This window comes from Vipera berus (assembly GCF_964194415.1).
Source record: "Vipera berus genome assembly, chromosome: Z".
Lineage (NCBI taxonomy): Eukaryota > Metazoa > Chordata > Lepidosauria > Squamata > Viperidae > Vipera > Vipera berus.
The window spans coordinates 60,101,218-60,121,072 of NC_138205.1; the positions used below are offsets into that span (position 1 = coordinate 60,101,218).

The 19,855-nt window shown below is 41.7% G+C and overlaps 1 protein-coding gene across 4 annotated transcripts in view; it reads right to left on the bottom strand.

The window, feature by feature from the left end:
• The window catches only part of EXOC3 (exocyst complex component 3), a 97,266-nt gene that overhangs the window by 42,670 nt on the left and 34,741 nt on the right, over positions 1–19,855 (bottom strand). For all 4 annotated transcript variants that reach the window (XM_081345337.1, XM_081345338.1, XM_081345340.1 and 1 more), the window contains exons 3-4: positions 16,149–16,368; positions 15,227–15,908 (exon numbers count right to left, since the gene is read on the bottom strand). In XM_081345337.1, coding sequence (XP_081201463.1) covers positions 15,227–15,908; positions 16,149–16,368 — 902 coding nt within the window. The remainder of the gene's footprint in view (positions 1–15,226; positions 15,909–16,148; positions 16,369–19,855) is intronic.

Consider the following 19,855-nt stretch of genomic DNA (forward strand, 5'->3'; position numbering starts at 1 on the left):
CTCTTGACAACATTCTATCAGCCTGTGCCCTGCTTCATTTTGTACTCCAAGGCCAAATTTGCCTGTTATTCCAGTTATCTTTTGGCTTCCTACTTTAGCATTCCAATCCCCCGTGATGATAAGGACATCATTTTTTGGTGTTAGTTCTATAAGGTGCTGTAGGGCTTCATAGAACTGGGCAATTTCATCCTCTTCAGCACTAGTGGTTGGGGCATAGACTTGGACTACTGTGATATTGAATGGTTTGCCTTGGATTTGCACTGACATCATTCTGTCATTTTGGGGACTGTATCCCAGTATTGCTTTTCCTACTCTTTTATTGACTATGAAGGCTACTCCATTTCTTCTGAGGGATTCTTGCCCGCAGTAGTATACCTGATGGTCATCTGAATTAAATTCATCCATTCCTGTCCATTTTAGTTTGCTGATTCCTAAGATGTCGATGTTCAGTCTTGTCATCTCTTGTTTGACCACATCCAGCTTGCCTTGATTCATGGATCTTACCTTCCAGGTTCCTATGGAGAAAAAGTCTTTACAGTATTGGACTTTCCTTTCACCACTAGATGCATCCACAGCTGAGCATCCTTTCGGCTTTGGCCCAGTCGCTTCATTCTTTCTGGTGCTACTAGTACTAGTCCTCCACTCTTCCCCAGTAGCATATTGGACACCTTCCGACCTGAGGGGCTCATCTTCCAGCATCTTATATTTTTGCCTTTTGGTACTGTCCAAGGGGTTTTCATGGCAAAGATAATGAAGTGGGTTGCCATTTCCTTCTCCAGTGGATCACATTTTGTCAGAACTCTCTGCTATGACTTGTCTGTCTTGGGTGGCCCTGCACAGCATAGCTCATAGCTTCATTGAGGTACGCAAGCCCCTTTCCTGCGACAAGGCAGTAATCCATAAAGGGGACAATTAGGTTACTAATATAACAACTGCAGTGATTCACTTAACAGCTGTGGCAAAAAAGGTTATAAAATGGGTCCAAGTTCACTTAACAACTACCTTGATTAGCAACAGAAATTTTGGGTTCAATTGTGGTTGTCAGTTGAGGATTACCTGTATAATGTATAAATGTATGTTTATTCTTAATATTCCATAAACAGTAAGGGGTAGCCAAATGATTTTCACTGCATGATTTTACGACTGAACTTAAACAAATCTATTTATTATAATTATTTTTCTCTTAAAATGGGTAAAAAAATACTGTTTTCATTTCATACTCATCTAAGATAGGCAAGAAGATTTGTACCTTACAAAGAATACCTTTCTATGGTATAGTGATTGCTTTACATGCCAAACTTCTTAAAATCCTTAACTAGGCCAAGATGGTACACAGGCAGCAAAGGCTGTAAAGAGCTCCTCCAAAAGTAAAAGCTTTATTTTATTTTACTTTATTTTTTAAAAACTTTTTAACCTCTTTTAATGTTGTATTTTTAACCTACCCCTTTTTAATTTATTTTAACCTTTTTAAACCTTTTAAGCCTATTTTTAACCCTTTTTAACCTTTTTAAACCTAGTTTTAAACTTATTTTTAAACCTGTTTTAACAAACTTGAATGGGGAAAAGGAGGAAGAGACAGCACTCTGCAGCAGAGTTTATCCAAGCCATTGAAGCAGCAGAAAATGGAAGATTATATTGCAAACAGACCGTCTGTTCCAGTAAGTAACACATTCGCAGGCACCTTATCAGATAAATTTAATTTATGTGACTCATTGGATTGGGACTTACAAACCGAACTGGAGAGCAAACAGCATGTAGAGCTGTCCTCCTCCCTCTCGGAGAATGGCTCCCCTCCTTGGAACCCAGCAGCAGCCTTTTTTGGACAGGAGGGAGATGTAACAAATTTAAAGGGGGAAAATGTGACAGACTTCCTCTCCAGACAATGTTTGCTTACAGCTCAAACTGTAAACTCAATATATGATCTTTTGTCAATTGTCATAAATAAGGTCGACTGCCAGAAAGAATCTTTCGCAAAGTTTATTAGGAGCCACCCAAATACTGTAGAAGGACTTGGGAGGATAACCATGGATAGACATGGGATGGCTAATTCAGAAAATGAAAGTAGACAAGGACCTTGTCTTCCTTCCAAAAATTTGAACACACAAGATAAAACACTCAATCAGGTAAAGGCCTAAGAGATGATCAATATAACTACTGTTTGCAAACTAACCAGGTTACTTTGCAAATTTATGACAAGAGAGTAAATAGAGGGCGTTGGAGTAATAGAGAAGCTGTTAGGCCCATGGTGGCGAACCTATGGCACACGTGCCACAGGTGGCACACACTCTCTGTGGGCACGCATGCCGTCGCCCCACTCCTAGGTCTTCAGCTACGTTTTATAAAACCTTTTTGCTTTAGGCCTTTGCCGCTGTGTGCAAAAAAGAGAGAAAAGGTTCAATCAATCAATTTTAACTTCTCGCAGGAAAGATCTCACAAAGTTGGAATTGATTGATTGAACTTTTTAGTCCCACCGAGTCTGCCATTACCTCCACAGCCATGCCCACTCAATGGGCCACGCCCACCCAATGGGCCACACCCACCCGGCACCCAACGATATATAAGTGGGTTTTGGGTTGCAATTTGAGCACTCGGTCTCTAAAACGTTCGCCATCACTGTGTTAGGCTGTCCCTGAGCCAGCTGCTTCGCTGTGAATTCACTCTTGATAGATCTACTACATGCAGAGTGGCTGCCAGCAACAACACAGTGTATGAGAATTCTCCTATCGTTCAAGCAGCCCACAATTCCCTCCTTGCTCTTCAGAATGAAGCCCTTTCTGAGCACCTTTTCAATATTTCCAATAAGGGTCTTTTGCTCAGACAAAGTGTGTCCACTCCTGAAACAGCGTCAAGAGGGAACAGTTGCTTTAAATCCAGGCTGCAACAGCCCTTACACTACTAAACCTGAGGCTGCTGCAACTGAACTGACCCTGAGAAGGCAAAGGAGCAATATACAAACCCACAGCTGCAAGAACTGCTGAGGATGTGCCAGAAGAAATGCTGATTGACCTATTCAGTGCATTACCGGAACCTGAGCAAGTTAATATCATTCAAAGATCAGATGACCTAAAAGAGGCACTAATAACAACTCAATCTACAGCAAAGCCTCTATTTAATTTGGCTCCACTAATCACACACCCTTGTGACAATATATTTAATCAACAATCTGCCTTTACCTCAATAGTAAAAAAGGTACTGTTACACAGGCTAACACTGGGGTAACTGCACTGACTGACCCAGCCTCTGAGAAACAAGTGAAAGACAAAGGGCTTCATCACACAGTGCCCCCTAAGCTGACAAACACTAAGGATATAATCCAGCTTCCATCCTCATTTGAATTAGAAGTTCCCACAACATCTTTTCACAAGATGAATCCTCAGCTACGCCCCTCCAAAAATGGACATAAATCTACATTTATAGACTTAAGCTGGAGTACCTGCCCATTGGAAAAAAAATCATTCTTGGAAGAAGAGCAGAGGCACCCTGGCAACCGAGATATAGGGAAGCAACAAGAAGTTCTGCAACCCACGAGGAGAAATATAGAACCTCACAACAACTGTATTTATATGGGAAACATAGATGATATCGACCTGGCTCCAATGTCAAGGTGACATCTGGCATTTTTACCATCTGGCCACTCAACCAAGCCAGACCACCTTGCCGCTGAGAACCCCATACAGTTGATGACCTGGAACGTAGCTGGGTGGAAAGGGATGGTTGATAGTGGACTAATGAGCTTTCTCTCTAGATTTGACGTAATAGCCTTTCAAGAAACCTGGCTAACCGAAGTGGACAAACCAGTACAACTGCCAGGCTTTCAGGGATGGCCCTCCCCAGCCCAAAAAACAAAGAACAAAGGGAGACCCTCTGGTGGGCTATGCATTTTTATAAAGCAAGAGTTGCAATGGCAGGGGGAGAAATTATATAACAAAGATAAGTATCCGTACTTCCTAGCTGTCAAATTTGAATATGACCAGTTTGAGTTAATATTGGTAAATGTGTATATTTCTCCAAGCACATCCCAGCACTATAATTCCGAATACTGGATGGGCTCAGAAGTTATCCTAGAAGATATATCTGTACTGTACCCTCAGTCCATAGTGGTATTACTAGGAGATCTGAGCGCTAGGCTGGGTCCCTCTCTGTATGAGCTTGCCTAGAAGAAGGGAATCCCAGGGGAGTTCTTTGATAACCATCCTCAGTGGCTCTCGAGAGACTGTAAAAGTAATGCCGTTGGCCTGCTCCTAGTCTCCTTAAGGGTAATCTCCAAATTTTGGGAGGTAAGGATAAGAATTACACATACTCTTATACAGGGCTTTTTTTCTTAAAAAAAAAAAAAGGTGCCGGAACTCTCATCTTGTTATTTATTTATATAATTTTAATGTATATATTTATTTATATAATTAAAAAATTATATATTTAATTCTTAACATACATTTAATTTATTGTATTTAAGGCAAATGTTCATAGATAATTCCAAACTTTTGTCCAATTCTCGTCTGGCAAATGTTCTCGACTCCTTTCCTTGCTCTTAGTATCTATGGCCGAATGTCGTCCTCTGAGTAACCACAGATCAACGTACTTTGAAGGATTGAAAAGTCTTGGAGGTGGTCTGACAAGTTTGATGAACAAAAGTGCTGAAATTGTCTTAGTCTTTAACGAAGCTCTTGTTGAGGTGGCAATTAGATTCATCTGTGAAAATCCACGTTCACATTCACTTGAAGAAATAGGAATGGTATTCAGAGTCTGTATCAAATGCAACAGTTTTTCTGGATATGTCTTTTCGAGAATGTATTCACGAAATCCATGAATCATTTCTCTTTCATTTAGTTGCAGTCTGATTGATAAGTTTCTAATTTCCACTTCTCCAAATGTCAGTTGAGTATTAACATCTTCAGGCCAATGTTTTTGATCAAGTACGCGAGACCAATATGCCAACTCATCGTCTTTGCTATCAAGTAATCTTTTTTCAATTGACTCTTTCAATTTTGTATAAAATATACTTGGGTAAATGGGAGGATCCTTTCTTGAATCTCTTTTGTGAAGTAAAACTTCCATGAAAGCGAAGATCACTTACAGCAGCAACAGCACATTTATAATAGGGCCCAAAGTTCTGTCTTCTTTCTTCAAAAACTTGTACCAGTATTTTTATTTTCTTATTTGCCTTATACAAGTCGATGTTGTGGTCCTGTAGATCCAAACTTAAATCTGACAATTCTTGGAGAGCATCACACATCAATCCTAGGTCCAATAAAAATTCTGTAGATGTTATTTTTCTTTTCAAGCCATCATAAGTGCATTTATCATTTTTATCTCTTGTAGGATCATGCATTACTAGTTCAAAATGATACACAAGGGATTCAAAATTATTCCATACAGCCAAAACTGTACGCAAACTAGATGACACCCATCGGGTACTTAAAATTCTTCAAATTTTCAGCAGCTCAGTCCCCAGTAATTCTGCACATGAATTCAACTCTCTACTATTCTTTGGTGAAGCATGGTATATGACATACAGTTTATCAATGAATGATTGGAATCTATTTACTGCTGAAGTTTCCTTGGCAGCATCACCTACTAATAATTCTAGTCTGTGATTAGCACAATGCCAAACTATAATAGAAGGAAAACGTTCTGACAGCAATTTTTTCACTCCACTTTTACATCCCATTATCACAGCGGCGCCGTCGCATGCCAGAGAAAGCAAATATTTTTTCCAAATAATCTTCTGTCATCCCATAAGAGTAAAGACACTGGAGTAAGGAATCAAATATTCCTTCTGCTGTTACTTTTTCAAGTTCTAACAAGTCCAAAATTTTTTTTACTGGTGGATTCATTCCCATACCTTTGATACAGCATCGAACAAATACTATGAGGGTAGTTTTTTTGCTTATTGTGGTTGATTCATCAATTATCAATGAAATTTTATTATTGGATCGAACAATTTCTTTAACCACAATTTTCCTCATTTCTCCACTTATATGATTAACATTTGTAGAATGAAGAATACGACCCAAATCAATTCCGTTCTGTTCTTGCAGATCAATTTCATTTTCAAAATGATGGAATGATTGATTTTCCTTTGCTACTTTATATGCAGTTCGAAATTTTTTTCCAGTTATTATTTTTTCACAAGATAATGACGTTAAAAAAACATTCTCAAGAGTCATTTTTTCGCTTTCAGCAACTATTTTTAATGCTGCTTTATGTGCAGCAGATTCTCTGTGATCAATTTTTTTTTCCCAAAGTGAGGTCAACTGTTGCTTCCTATCTGTGCCAGAATAGGTTATCTCATTGTTAATCCATTCTTTGGAAAGTTTCATACCCATTTTTGACTCAACACCAAGAGTTCCAACTTTTTTACAAGGCGTACAGCCAAGTTTCATGTTACAAGCATAGAGCCAGTCATTCTTCAAGCAAAAATCTTTTTTTTTTGCTCATAGGTCCAGCCATCTGGCCAGTCATTTGCGGTTTTGCTCTGCTTATCAAGATCAGATATATTAACAGGCATTGTCATTTCTGTGTGTTCTGTCATGCCTGTTGATATTCTGGCCTTTTTGTTAGCAGGACAGGTTGTTGAAAAGTAATTGGTGATTTTTTTCATGTTTTAATTTGGTGTCACACTTTTACACTAAAAATAAAAAAGTAAAAAAATCAGTTCTACAATTATAGTTTCTTTTAAAGTTTCCTAGTTTTTTTAGTAGCGAACATTGAAGTTGAGGGAATGCATGGAAATTGACATTCATTTCTTTTACACTTAACAAGTTATATTTCCAGTGCCTCTGCCAGGGGTTTCATTGTTTCTTTAAAAATATAATCTTAAAGGGCTTGCCATTGTAATAGAAGATTGCCACCACTGCTCCAGGGTTTGGCTAACTTAAATATGCATAGCATAATTAGATTTATTATTGCTGCTAAACTATGGATTACTGATTCACATTTGCCATGGATTGTCTTCTGTCCATGGGAGGGAAGCTTGGTAGATTCTAAATTTCATAATTTTAGTTATTCCTTTGTGGCAAGGTATATATGAGAACAAGCTGCAAAGGTCTTTAAAAACATGTTTCTCACATATTTATATTTTTGAATCATAAATATTAAATCTTTTTTCTTTCCAATGATCCAAACCAATGCTTTAGAAATATAATTTCATTTTAGCTACAGTAAACAAGCAAATTACACTAAAGCTAAATTTAACGTTACTTGTTAAAGATATTTACTATATTTCAGAATTAGTATTCTTTCAGTCACAATCTTATTCCTGATTTGGCTGATTTTAAAATGTGATTTAAAATCATAAGCACATAAAAAGAAAGCAGAAACAGCTGCAAATTAACTCAACAGTTCTATGCTTAGCAACATTTCCATTTAATCAAAGTTCTTGCTCTTTCCAAATCTATTTCAGGGTTTACTTTCTATATACACAAACAATGGGAAATGAGTTTCTGGGCTGGTTCAAATTTTTTACACATTCCAAAAATTTCAGGTAATGTATCTGTTCCATATATAAATATACAAGCATGATACGCTCTGTATTTGTACGATGGCCGATTATTTCAGTGTGCAGAAACGTGGATAACTACAAACAGAAGTTGCAACCCCTCTCCTTTTCACTGCATGGGAGTTCAGACCTGCAATGAACTGGGCTGATAGATCTAGAATCTCATATAATTATTTAGTGACAGCAGTCTATTTTATAACTCTGTAATAATATCAGACACAGGTATGTGATATGCTGTACAATTCAAAGATTAGTTGTGGATTCAAAGAAATAAGAAATACTGTCAGACTATCTATATAGATTCTTTACTGACTCAGATCTGTGTATTTACATAGTGTGTTTTATCAGTAACTCTGATCACAAGGAAGGAGATGCATGATTCTGCCTCCTGGCCAAGTATTTACTTTATGAAAAGTGAGCATCTGTAAACTCTAGTCTGGCTCTTAAGGCTCCACTCCATGTGGCTTGGATTTCTGTGTTAGATGGCTGCATTTCAGACACCATTCAATAATCTGATTGATACAGGCCATAAAATTAGAAACTGAACACTCCAGAAGGTAGAGGTCAACCAGTAATTTATTGTGATTTAATGTGCTGGGCAGCAGCTCTTTGTGGTCAAGTAACAGGCTGTGTGAGGAAAGGAAGGGTGGGACGATGGAAAGGGATCAACCTGCACTGCTGAGCAAGGCAAGAACTAGTTTGTTTTTCACTGTCTTCTTGACCTTGGAAAGTAGAAATTGGGACCCACATTCTGCGGCTCGCTTGCTGCCGGCTGCTCCAGCCAAGGGACCTCTAGAGGCTCTCTAGTTGCGCCCTCCCTGACCGGGGAAAAAAATGTTTGCGGGCTTCTACACCCTGGAGGCGCCCGCCAGCGGCTGAGCGGTGGGCCATTCCTGCCGCCGCCCTGGACAGCCCAGCCGGAGAAGGTGAAGCGGCCCATGGAACGACATCATGTCTGGTTGTGCGCGCAGCGGTGGCGGATCGCGCAAGAGCAGCTCTGGCTGCACAACTCAGAGCTCTCCAAGCGGCTGAGCGCTGCTTGGCAGCTTCTCGTGCCGCCCAGAAGCAGCCCTTCATCGATGATACCAAGCAGCTCCGGGTGCACCACATGCTCAATTACCCGGACTACAAATAGCGGCCGGGGCAGAAGAGCCGGGGCAGCCGGGAGCCTGGCGGACACTCCTCCGCTTGCCTGCCGGGGCCGTCGGTGCCTCTCAGATGGATGCCCACCTGCGCCGGCTAGGCCAACACACTCCACGGTACCGCCAGCCAGCCGGGGCTGGCCCCGGGCAGTGGCTGCATGATGGGGGCTGCAGTGGCACCCTGCAGCAGCCTGGTCTACAGCGAGCCAAGCCCCCTGCCTTCCCCACCATGCGAAGGAAGCTGAACACCCGCTGGGGGACTTTCTGGACATTGTGGCTATTTATGGGCTGCAGGGCTGTGAGGTGTCTGACACAGACACCCCGGGCTGCCTCCCTGAGCCCCCTCCCCAGCCCCTGGGGTTCAGCTGTGCTGCCCATTTGGTCCCCCTTTAGCAACAATGCGAGCTGCAGCTCCGTGTCTGGGTTTCATCACACAAGGAAGGCACAGCCGGAAAGACCAACGTGGATATACCGTATTTTTCGGACCATAAGACGCACCCAGTTTTTAGAGCAGGAAAACAAGAAAAAAATATTCTGAACCAAATAGTACCATACTAAAACAGGGCTTTTCAACCTTTTCATCCATTGTACCACTTTTAGGACAAGGCAATGTCCGAGTACCACGTTGCCCAGCAAGGTGTCAAAAACTTGACCCCCCCAAAAAAGGGAAAAAAATGATAAAGTACAGGTAGTCCTTGACTTACAATGATTCACTTAGTTACTGTTCAAAGTTACGACAGCACTGAAAAAAGTGACTTATGACCATTTTTCACACTTATGACTGTTGCATGTGCACAGGGTCATGTGATTTACATTCGGATACTTGGCAATCGATTCATATTTATGATGGTCACATTGTTCCAGGGTCATGTGATCACCTTTTGCAACCTTCTGAGAAGCAAAGTTAGTGGGGAAACCAGATTCACTTAACAATCATGTTACTAATTTAATTTCTCTCTCTCGTTCTCTTTCTCTCCCTCTCTCCCCCTCCCTTTTTCTCCTCTCTCTCCCTTTCTCTCCATCTCCCTTTCTCTCCCTATTTTTCTCTTTCCCTCTATTTCTCCCTTTCTCTCTCTCCCTCTATTTCCCCTCCCTCTTTCTTTCTCCTTCTCTCTCCCTCTCTCTTTCCCTCTCCCTCTATTTCTCTCCCTTTCTCCTTCTCTCTCTCCCTCTCTCCCTCCCTATTTCTTTCTCTTTCTCTCTCTCCCTCTCTCTCTTTCTCCCTCTCTCCCATTGTCCCTTCCTTCCTTCCTTCCTTCCTTCCTTCCTTCCTTCCTTCCTTCCTTCCTTCCTTCCCTCCATCTTTGTCCTTCCCTCTCTGCATTAGAGCAATACCCGTGGAGGTGGCCCTGCGGCCTGGCTTTCTCTTGCAGAAAGCAAGCTGAAACGGAGCGAGGGAGATTGCCAGAAATGCGAATCGGCTGATCTCGCGCTCCTGCAACTCCCTTGCTCGGTTTCAGCTTCCCTTGCTACAAGAGAAAGCAGGCTGAAAGCGAGCGAGGGAGATTGCAGCAGCACGAGCGAGATCGGCCGATTCTCATTTCTGGCAATCTCCCTTGCTCCGTTTCAGCCTGCTTTCTCTTGTAGCAAGGGAAGCTGAAACCGAGCGAGGGAGATTGCAGGAGCGCGAGATCAGCGTTTCTCAGCACGTGCCGATTCGTGCTCCTGGCAATCTCCCTTGCTTTCCACTTGCAGAGGTTGGGGCTGGCCATATGGATCACCTTCGGACCATAAGACGCACCCTCGTTTTCCCCACCACTTTTGGGGAAAAGAAGTGCGTCTTATGGTCTGAAAAATACGGTAGTTCGGAGACACACGCTAACTACCCCCCAGGTCCAGCACCGGGTAGGCCACCAGCCTGGCTGACAGGTGAGCATAAGGAAGAAGTGCACATGTACTCTGCAAAACCCACCTCCCACTCCTTGCCCTCTCTTACTTACCCAGTTGAGATGGTGTAGTTGGACACCAGGGAGAGGTGCAAAGTTCCTGACAACTAGCCTTCGCTGCAGACAACTTCTTTGTGCAAAGTTTGCTGGCCGGGTTTTTTGGCGGTCTCAGCAGCAATTGGCTTTCAAAATCCAATAGAGCTCCCTCTATTGGATTTTGAAAGCCAATAGGAATTGCTACACAGCTTGTTGAAAAGGGTTTTTTTTCCCCAAAAAAGGTGCCGGAACGCCATTCTGAGCGTTCTATGAGAAAAAAAGCCCTGCTCTTATACATACCACTCGACCAATTCAAGTAGCGTACTAGATCTCTTTTGTGTGTCTAGAGCAGGGGTGTCAAACTCAATTTCATTGAGGGCCGCATCAGCTCTGTGGTTGCCCTCAGGGGGCTGGGTGGGTATGGCCTGAGTGGGCGTGGCCTACTGGGTGGGTGTGGCTAGAGTGTGTATGGCCTACTGGGTGGGCATGGCCACATCTACATCGTTCGCATCAAGGGTACCTATGGGGGCCTGGGCAGGAGTGGGACAGATCTGAGGGTCTCTGGCAGAAGGAGGGTCTCTGGGCCAGGGCCAAGACAGTGGGGGCCGTTCCCTCACTGTTTCCAGGATGGCTTCGTGGGCCACATGAAACCACTTTGCGGGCTGGATCTGGCCCCCGGGCCTTGTGTTTGACATGTCTGGTCTACAGATAAGGCTGACCTCTTTTTGGAGGTCACAGTACATCTTAGCGACAATAGCGACCATCAGCCTGTAAGCGTGATATTGTGAGGCCACTCAGATTTAAGACCAGATAACATGGCTGACAGTTGGCTCACCAAAAAGGTAGAGGTGACCCAAAATAAAAGGTTAATTTGGGCCAAAGTTGATACTAAGGCAATATTAGAATGCGTTAAAACAGAAAATGCCACTAAGTGGGCTAGAACAATCCAGTCATCTACTACTGACTGGATGTCAGCCTTCAATGCATTCTCCAATCTCTGTAACATACTGAAGAAACACCTAACAGCTAAACCTGCTACAAAAAGAGCCTGAGTGGGTAGACCTCACTGGTTTGATCCTGATTGCCAGCGACTGAAAAAGAAATTGAAGGCAGCCATGAGGCTTGCCCAGAGGAATCCTACTGCCCATATACAAGCTAAGATGCTGCACACAAGAAGGGAATATAAAAAAACTATAACATTAAAGAAAAAAGGTTTTGCCATTTCAATCTGGTCAGAACTCGAGTTGGCTGCCAGAAGTCATAACTCAGTATTATTTTGGCACTCTGTAGTAGGTATCCTGAAGGAACAGAGATTTGCGTTTAACATACCAATCTCTGCTGAGGACTGGGAGAATTATTATCGGTGCTTGTTTGCTCCCACCAAACCGGTAAAGAAACTATTTTTAGACAGTGATTTAGTAAACCCTAGAACTGCCCCCCCCCCCGGCCACCAGTCTCAGAAAAGGAGATACAGTCCATTATTAAAAGCTTAAAGAGCAATAAAGCCCCAGATGAGGATTTTTTACCAGCAGAATTATTTAAGAAATTTCCCAATTGGTGGGGCCCTGTATTAGCAGGTCTTTTTACACACATAAATAACACCTGCCATATACCAGATGGGTGGAAGATGGCAATATTGTCCCCATATATAAAAAAGGGAATAAAAAGGATCCTAGTAATTACAGGCCCATCAGCCTGATTGACATTGTAGCAAAAATATATGCTAGGTACCTTTTGAACAGAATTGAAATCTGGGTAGAGGAAAACAACATCCTCACAGAAGAACAAGCAGGTTTTAGACAAAACAGATCTACTATTGATAACTGCTTTGTCTTGAACCATCTAATTGCCAAATATGCCTATAAGAGGAGACCCCTGTTTGCTGCTTTTATAGACCGTACAGCAGCATTTGATATGGTAAATAGAGACGTACTATGGAGTAAATTGACATCTCTTAAAATAGAACCCAGACTCCTGGCTTTGATTAAAGCCCTTTACACAAGTACCTGTTTGAGGGTGCGGTATGGGGTTAATGGGGCCCTGACTAACAGGATTCACACAAATAAAGGGATAAGGCAAGGGTGTATCCTGGCCCCATTATTATTTAATTTATACATCAATGACTTGCCAGGGTTAATGAAGGATACCATGGTACACATGCCGATGATCCTAAATACTTACTGTAACAGCTTGCTTTATGCTGATGATATGATTTTATTATCATACTCACAAGTAGGATTACGTAGGCTATTAAGAAGATTCAGCTCTTATTGCTAGGATAACTCCCTAATCATTAGGAAATCTAAATAAAAAATAATGGTGTTTGGAAGAAACCATCAGAGACATAAGTAGCAATTAGATGGTGAACCATTGAACAGGTTAACACCTTTGTATATTTCGGCGTTAACTTTTTCCAAGACTGGATCTTGGGCCTGCCATCATCAACGGGGTACATTTAGAGCAAAAGCCCATTTGAATTTACTGCTCAAACTAAAGAACCATAGTTACCCAGCGTCCCTAGCCCCATTAATCAAGGTTTATAAGGCTAAGGTTACCACAATGCCCTTGTATGGAGCAGAAATTTGGGGTCTTTACTCAACCACAGTCCTAGAACAAACACAGCCCCAGCATTTGAGATATATTTTGGGTGTAGATCCAAGAACATCTGTTGCAGTTGTTAGAGATGAATTGGGAATTCATACAATTCATGCATTATCTAAAATTAGAGCTTATAACTACTGGTGCAAAGTTAATGAAATGGAGACTGATAGACTCCCCAAGATATGCCTACTAGAGCAAATAAAACTACAATCACAAATCTCATGGATCACCAAACTTTGTAAGAAGCTGTGGCCTTCCTGTCTCTTGTGTAACAGGAGAACAATCCAAAAAAAGAGTTGTCCAAAGAATTAAGGATATAGAAGCACAAACTGATATAGCTATCCTTAGTAAGGTGGGTAACTTGAAATGGCTGAGTAAATACAAGCGTACATTTCAAGTAGACAGTTATTTGAAGTTACAACTCCCAAAACATCTTAGGGAGATATTTACACGAGCGAGATTCGAACAGCTTGACACAATGGTCAGATATGGGAGATTTCATGCTATACCCTACAATGAGTATCTCTGCATTTGCGGAGTAGCAGAGGTAGAAGACCTGGCTCACATCCTACTTGACTGTTGCCTGTATAAGAGGGTGAGAGACAGGTATCTTGGTCTATATACCAAACAAATGACCCATTGGGATCCCCATATCAAAATAACTTACCTTATGTCCGGCCAGAACTTGAAAATAACATTTAATGTAGCACAGTACTTAAACAAAATGGTTCGGTTGAGATATGCATATGTGGGACTGATTGGGGTAGATTGCAAGGGTGACTCTGAAATATAATTTTATCATATTTTATCTATATCTTAAATTATTGTACATTATTACAATTTCATTTTAGACTGTATTTTATTACCATTTCATTTTAAACCATATTTTATTCTAATTCCATTTTAAATTGTATTTTATCAAATTCCATTTTAAATTGCTTTTATCAAATTTTAGTAACAATTTGTTGCTGGAACTTTGCACTTTGATATGGCCCAAGGGCTAATCAATAAAGACTTTATTATTTTAAGGAACACCTTAACTAAAGAAATATTTATTTATTTATTTATTAAATTTGTTTGCTACCCATCTAGCTTTAAAGCAACTCTGGGCAGCTCACAATATTAAAAGCAATAAAATTATAAAAGAGAACTATGTCTAAAAATAAAATTACAATCCAAATGAAGTTCCAGTAAAAGATGGGAGAGATTAATCAGGATGCAAGGGTGGGGGGAGGTAGGATTTTCTCTTAATTCATCAATTACCTCCAGTATGATAACTGCCCCAAGCCATCTGGTAGAGCCATGTTTTCAGACTCTTACAGAAAGCCATAGGGAACCAATTTCACCTGAGGAGGTAAGATGTTCCAAAGGGCAGGAGTCATGGGCAGAGAAAATTCTTCTCCTGGACCCCATCAGCCAAAATTAGTGCCCCACCTGAAGTGGTGCCGCCAAATGTGAAAATGCCAAAGGAGTACTGCTAGTGAAGTTCATGGAGCGTGATTTGACCATCAGTTAAGAAGTCTACTGTGAAACACTACAAAAACTCAGACGAGCCATCCGTAATAAGCGTTGGGGCATGCTGACTTCTGGTGTGGTGTTGATTCACAATAATGCTCACCCGCACACCACTAGACACACCCAAGAAGCAGTTCCGTTGGGATGTTTTTGATCACCCCCCCCCCATAGCCCAGATTTGGCACTGAGCAACTACTACTACTACTACTACTACTACTACTACTACTACTGACAGTATTATGACAAGTGCCTCAAATTGAATGATTATATCAAAAAGTAATGTAATGTAGTTTTTTAATGTGTATAATAAATGTTCTGTTTATTTCCAAATTGCCCTCATAATTCTCTTTTAATAAACTCAGTATAACCAAAGAACTTTCTTATTTTTAGAAGATTCTGTATTGACCTCAACCTATCATTAAAGACAGCTTTTTGAAAGGCTTGTCATTCTTGCTATCTTTGACCTTGCTGGATATATGGGACTTGACAAAATTTATTAAAATCACATAGTTCCTACTACTACTAGCCATAAATAATAACATCCTTACCTTTTATAAGTATTTAAAACCCAGGTCAAAAGGCTAACAATTTCATTTGCCTCTAAATCTTCTGAAGCCAGGTCCTGCATACGTAAAGACAATGCCTGGTGATACATACACAGCAATCTCTTGAAAATTTCATAATGCGGAGGAAAACACTGATCCATAAGATTTTTAGCCACCAAAAGATCATCAAGAACATATTTTCGAATTATTTCCAGATGGCGAACAAGCCACATTTTGTCAGACTCTCGAGTGTCAGCTTGAGTCCCTTCAATCCTGGTAATAACAGTTCGATCCAGGACATTAAACATTTTTTCTTTCCACTTCTTAGGTCTCCCAGGGGGGATGAATCCAGTTTGCTTTTTCCGATCTAACATACGCCGATCTATCTTTTCTTCTCTCTCAATTATTCTCACAACTGAAACAAGCAAGGTTGGATCTCTGCGGACAGTGACTAGAGACCTTTGAATGACCATCCAGAGTTGCTTGGCCAGTTCTTCGGAAAGTTTCTGCATATGTCCAAAATAGCTATCAATTAGGTTCATATCATGGGTATTCTTGCTATCCATGCGATATTGTTCATACATAAGATCATCTCGGGAGCACTCCAAATCCATCAACTTTCGATGGGCTTGCAATAATTGTCCTTGCTCAATCAAGTCTTGAGTTTCCCGCACTATCTCTGGGACTGAGAAGAAAAAGAGAAACCACAGATTTAAGTCGTATTATTTCCCACAAACTTAGTTTCGGAATTGTAGCTGCATGACACAGCTGCATGACACCAACTTAGTTTCGGAATTGTAGCTGCATGACACAGCTGCATTACATTAAATTACATTACATTACATTAAATATTAACATATAAATTTATACTAATACTACACAACTCTTTGTACTGTCAGTATATGAGATATTTTAGAAGTCATACCTGAGAATATATTTTTGAGGTTTTCTACAGCAGCTGCCAGTTGACTATGTTGAACTACAGCATCTTTAACATCTTTGAGATTTTCTATGGTGTTGATACTCTGCCGCCAATCTTTATTGACATCAACTAAAGACTGCTGTATGTTCTTGACATCATGCAATGCAGTGTGCAGCTGGCTTAAACCAGTTCGAACTCCATCAAGTTGTGACTGAATTGCAGCCTAAAAAGTCCAAGCTTGATAGTTAATTTACTCCATAATAGCAATAAATACCTAACATGCTCAAAATATTTATTCTTACGTAAAAGACAATCTTATTAATAAAACATTGAAGCTTAATAAAATCGAGGTAGGTTCTATGTTTAAATGTAGAAACATGGGGTCCTTGGTACTCTATGAGCTTGATTTTTTGCTTGCAGACATTTTGTTACCCAACTAGATAGTATCCTCAATGCAGTTGAAGTTGGGTAACGAAATGTCTACAAGAAAACAGCTAAGCCCAGAGAGCACCATGGATTTCACAGTTCAATCTGAGTTATGTATATATTTTTTCCACTGAAATATAAAATGTCTCAATGTACAACACAAATAGCTTAACCTTTTTAATGGAATATTATTAAAGGAGAAGTTGTCAGAACAATTCATTTGAATTTTCCTTTCTGGGGAAGGTTGTTGAGAAGATGGTTGAAAAGCAGCTCCAGAAGTTCCTAGATGAAATAGATTATCTTTCCAGGCAGAGCTCAGGCCTGGTTATGGGACAGAAACAGCATTAGTGGTGTTTTTTTGATGATCTCTGGCAGGAATGGGTTGGTGCATCCATCCTCACTCTACTTGACCTCTCAGCAGTCTTCAATAACATTGATAATGGTATCCTTCTGGAGACACTTTGGAGGTTGGGAGTGGGGCCTCTGGGTTGTCCTGAGTCACTTCCTTCCTCTATGGTTGCTTTCAGTTGGTGTTGATAGGAAGCGAGAGGTCTGGCTTTCATCCTGCTTTGTGGTATCCTGTGTTGCTCAGTACTTTTTCCACTTCTGTTTTACAGCTACATGAAGCTGCTGGGTGAAATCATCTGCCACCATGGGCTGAGATATCATCAATATACTGATGACACCCAGCTATATGTCTTGACCCATGGGAGTTACATGACACTATGACCTCCCTCTTGCAGTGCTTGGAGGCTGTTAAGGGCTGGATGAGGAGCAACAGGCTGAAATGGAACCCTGGCAAGACGGAATGGCTCTAAATTTGGGTTCTTTGATCCATGGAGAATTGCCATCTCTGGTGTTGAATGGGGTGGCACTGTCCCAGAGAGACCCAGTGTGTAATCTGGGAATTCTCCTGGATTCAAGACTCCAGCTCAAAGCCTTTGCACAAGAACAGGTTGTGCACCAGTTATGCCCTTTCTTGGATCAACAATCCGTTCACTGTCATTCATGCCCTAGTTACCTCCCCTCTTAACTAATCCAATACACTCTTCATAAGACTGCTCTTGAAAAGTATCTATAAGCTTCAATTGGTTCAAAATACAGTGGTCTTCATGGTTTTGTGCAGGCCTAGATGTGCACATGTGCTATCTCTCCTGCAGGAGCTACAGTGGCTACATTGCTTCCAGGTCCAATTCAAGATGCTGGTTGTCACCTTTAAAATCCTACATGGCTTGAAACTAGGTTATTTGAAGGACCATCTTGTCCTGGTCACATCTATCTGATCCACCAGAGCAGGGAGGCAGGGAATGTTACAGGTCCCCTCTCCTAAGGAGGTACTTCTAGAGAGACTAAGAAGAATGGCCTTCCACATGGTGACTCCCTCCCTATAGAACATCAACCCTACAGAGATAAGATTTGTTATCACTTTGACCACCAGGCCTCTTTCACAAGGTCCCAAAAACCTGGTTTTGCAAATGGGTCTTGGAAACCCAGAGTGGAATAGAGACCATCAAGTATCTTATTTGTTTCACTTATTGTTATTGCCAGGGCCACCTTTTATTATTTTTTATATTAGGTTTTTGTCTTTGTAAGCCACCCGGAGTCACTGAGTGAGTTGCCAGCCATATAAATTTTCATTCATTCATTCATTCATAAAATAAAATATCACTTATATTACTGATAGACTAGAATATTTATAGCTCAGGGTTAAACTGTGGCATTGTGGCATGGTGGTGTACACGTTTTGTGATTTTCTTGCAGATGTTTCATTACCAAACTACGTAGCATCAGTGCTAGAAGGAAGGGGGTTTGCTCTTATGTTTATTTAATAGTAGCTTGCTCTGTCAGTGTCGGTGGGAGTGCTTTTGATGGCTCCTTGATTCAGGTATTCTTTACTTCTTGATTATTGTTCTAACAATAATCACAATTGGTGATTATTAACAATAATAAGGTTGGTGTTAGCCTCTTCTCATCTGAGTGTTGATTGTTGGTGAAGAGGTCTTTTGGTCTTTTTGCTTCCTTTTTTGGCTTTTTGGTTGTCTCTTATGAGACAATTTTTACTCTTATTTATATTTGTAGTGCTACCCCTGAAAGAGCCACTGGAGTACAGGTTCTCCTGGCCATGTTGGTATCGCTGCCAGTCCACAGTGGTCCCCCACTTAGGCACCTCTGCTTGGCTGGAACACGTGATGAGATGGTGGTCAGTCTCTCTTGGCAGACTGGTCATGTGATTGGGTGGTGGTCAGTCTCTCCCAGGAGGGAAGTCATGGGATGGGGTGATGGTCAATCTCTCTTAGCAGGCAGGTCATGTGCAGGGAAAATATTCAGGTGGCTGGTCTGTTGTTGTTATTCTTCCTCCTCCTCCTCTTCCACCTCTCTCTCTCTCTCTCTCTCTCTCTCTCTCTCTCTCTCTCTCTCTCTCTCTCTCAGGCTTGCCCCATAGAAACCTCTCCTCTTCCATCTCCTTCTGTCCCTCAGGCTTGCCCTACAGAAGCCTCTTCTATCCTATCCCCTTCTCTCCCTCAGGCTTACCTCATAAAAGGCTCTCCCATTTCTCCCAATTGTCTCCTCTCTCAGGCTTATCCCCCCAACCTGGGCCTCAGCAGAGCTTTCCACTCTTCTCTGCCCTCTTGCTGACTCCTCCCTCAGGCATCTCCCAGCACTGCTTCAGCTCACCCTACCTCTGCTACACTCCCCCCACCCAAAATTCTTTGGTCCCCCAAAGAGTGGGAAGTGCTCACCAAGAATCTGGGGTGTCAGGGGATGGGTCATATGTTAGTCTTCTATGGGATGTATTACCCATGTTGATCTTTGTACCTTGGGTTCAGTTGTAATGAATGAGTCATCCTCCTGAGACTTCTTGCACCCAAAAGTCTCTGGGGCTGGAGGCCCATTCTCTGGTTCTAGCTGTTGTGAGGCATGTGGAAGGACTGAGATTTTCTCCACAGGCTCCTCCAGCCCAGGAGCCTGTGCCACTCTCTTCAGTTCTGGCAGCTGCTCAGACTGCTCGTCAGCCTTCCACTTGGGTTCTCTAAGAACTTCTTCCCATTCCCAAGCTTTAGTTACAAACTCAGGGACATCTGGCCTGAGCTGCTCAAGCGCCATCTCAGTGCCTGATGTGGGGGGAGTTGTTGCGAAGTTTTCCACTGACCACAACCAGTTCATACAGCCCTCTTCCTCTTCGCTGGAGCAGGTTGTGCTCGAGACACTGATCTCCTTGTCATGCAGGATTCAGTTGCTTTTGGCTGAGAGGCTCGTATTACCTCATTTAGAGGCAATAGATG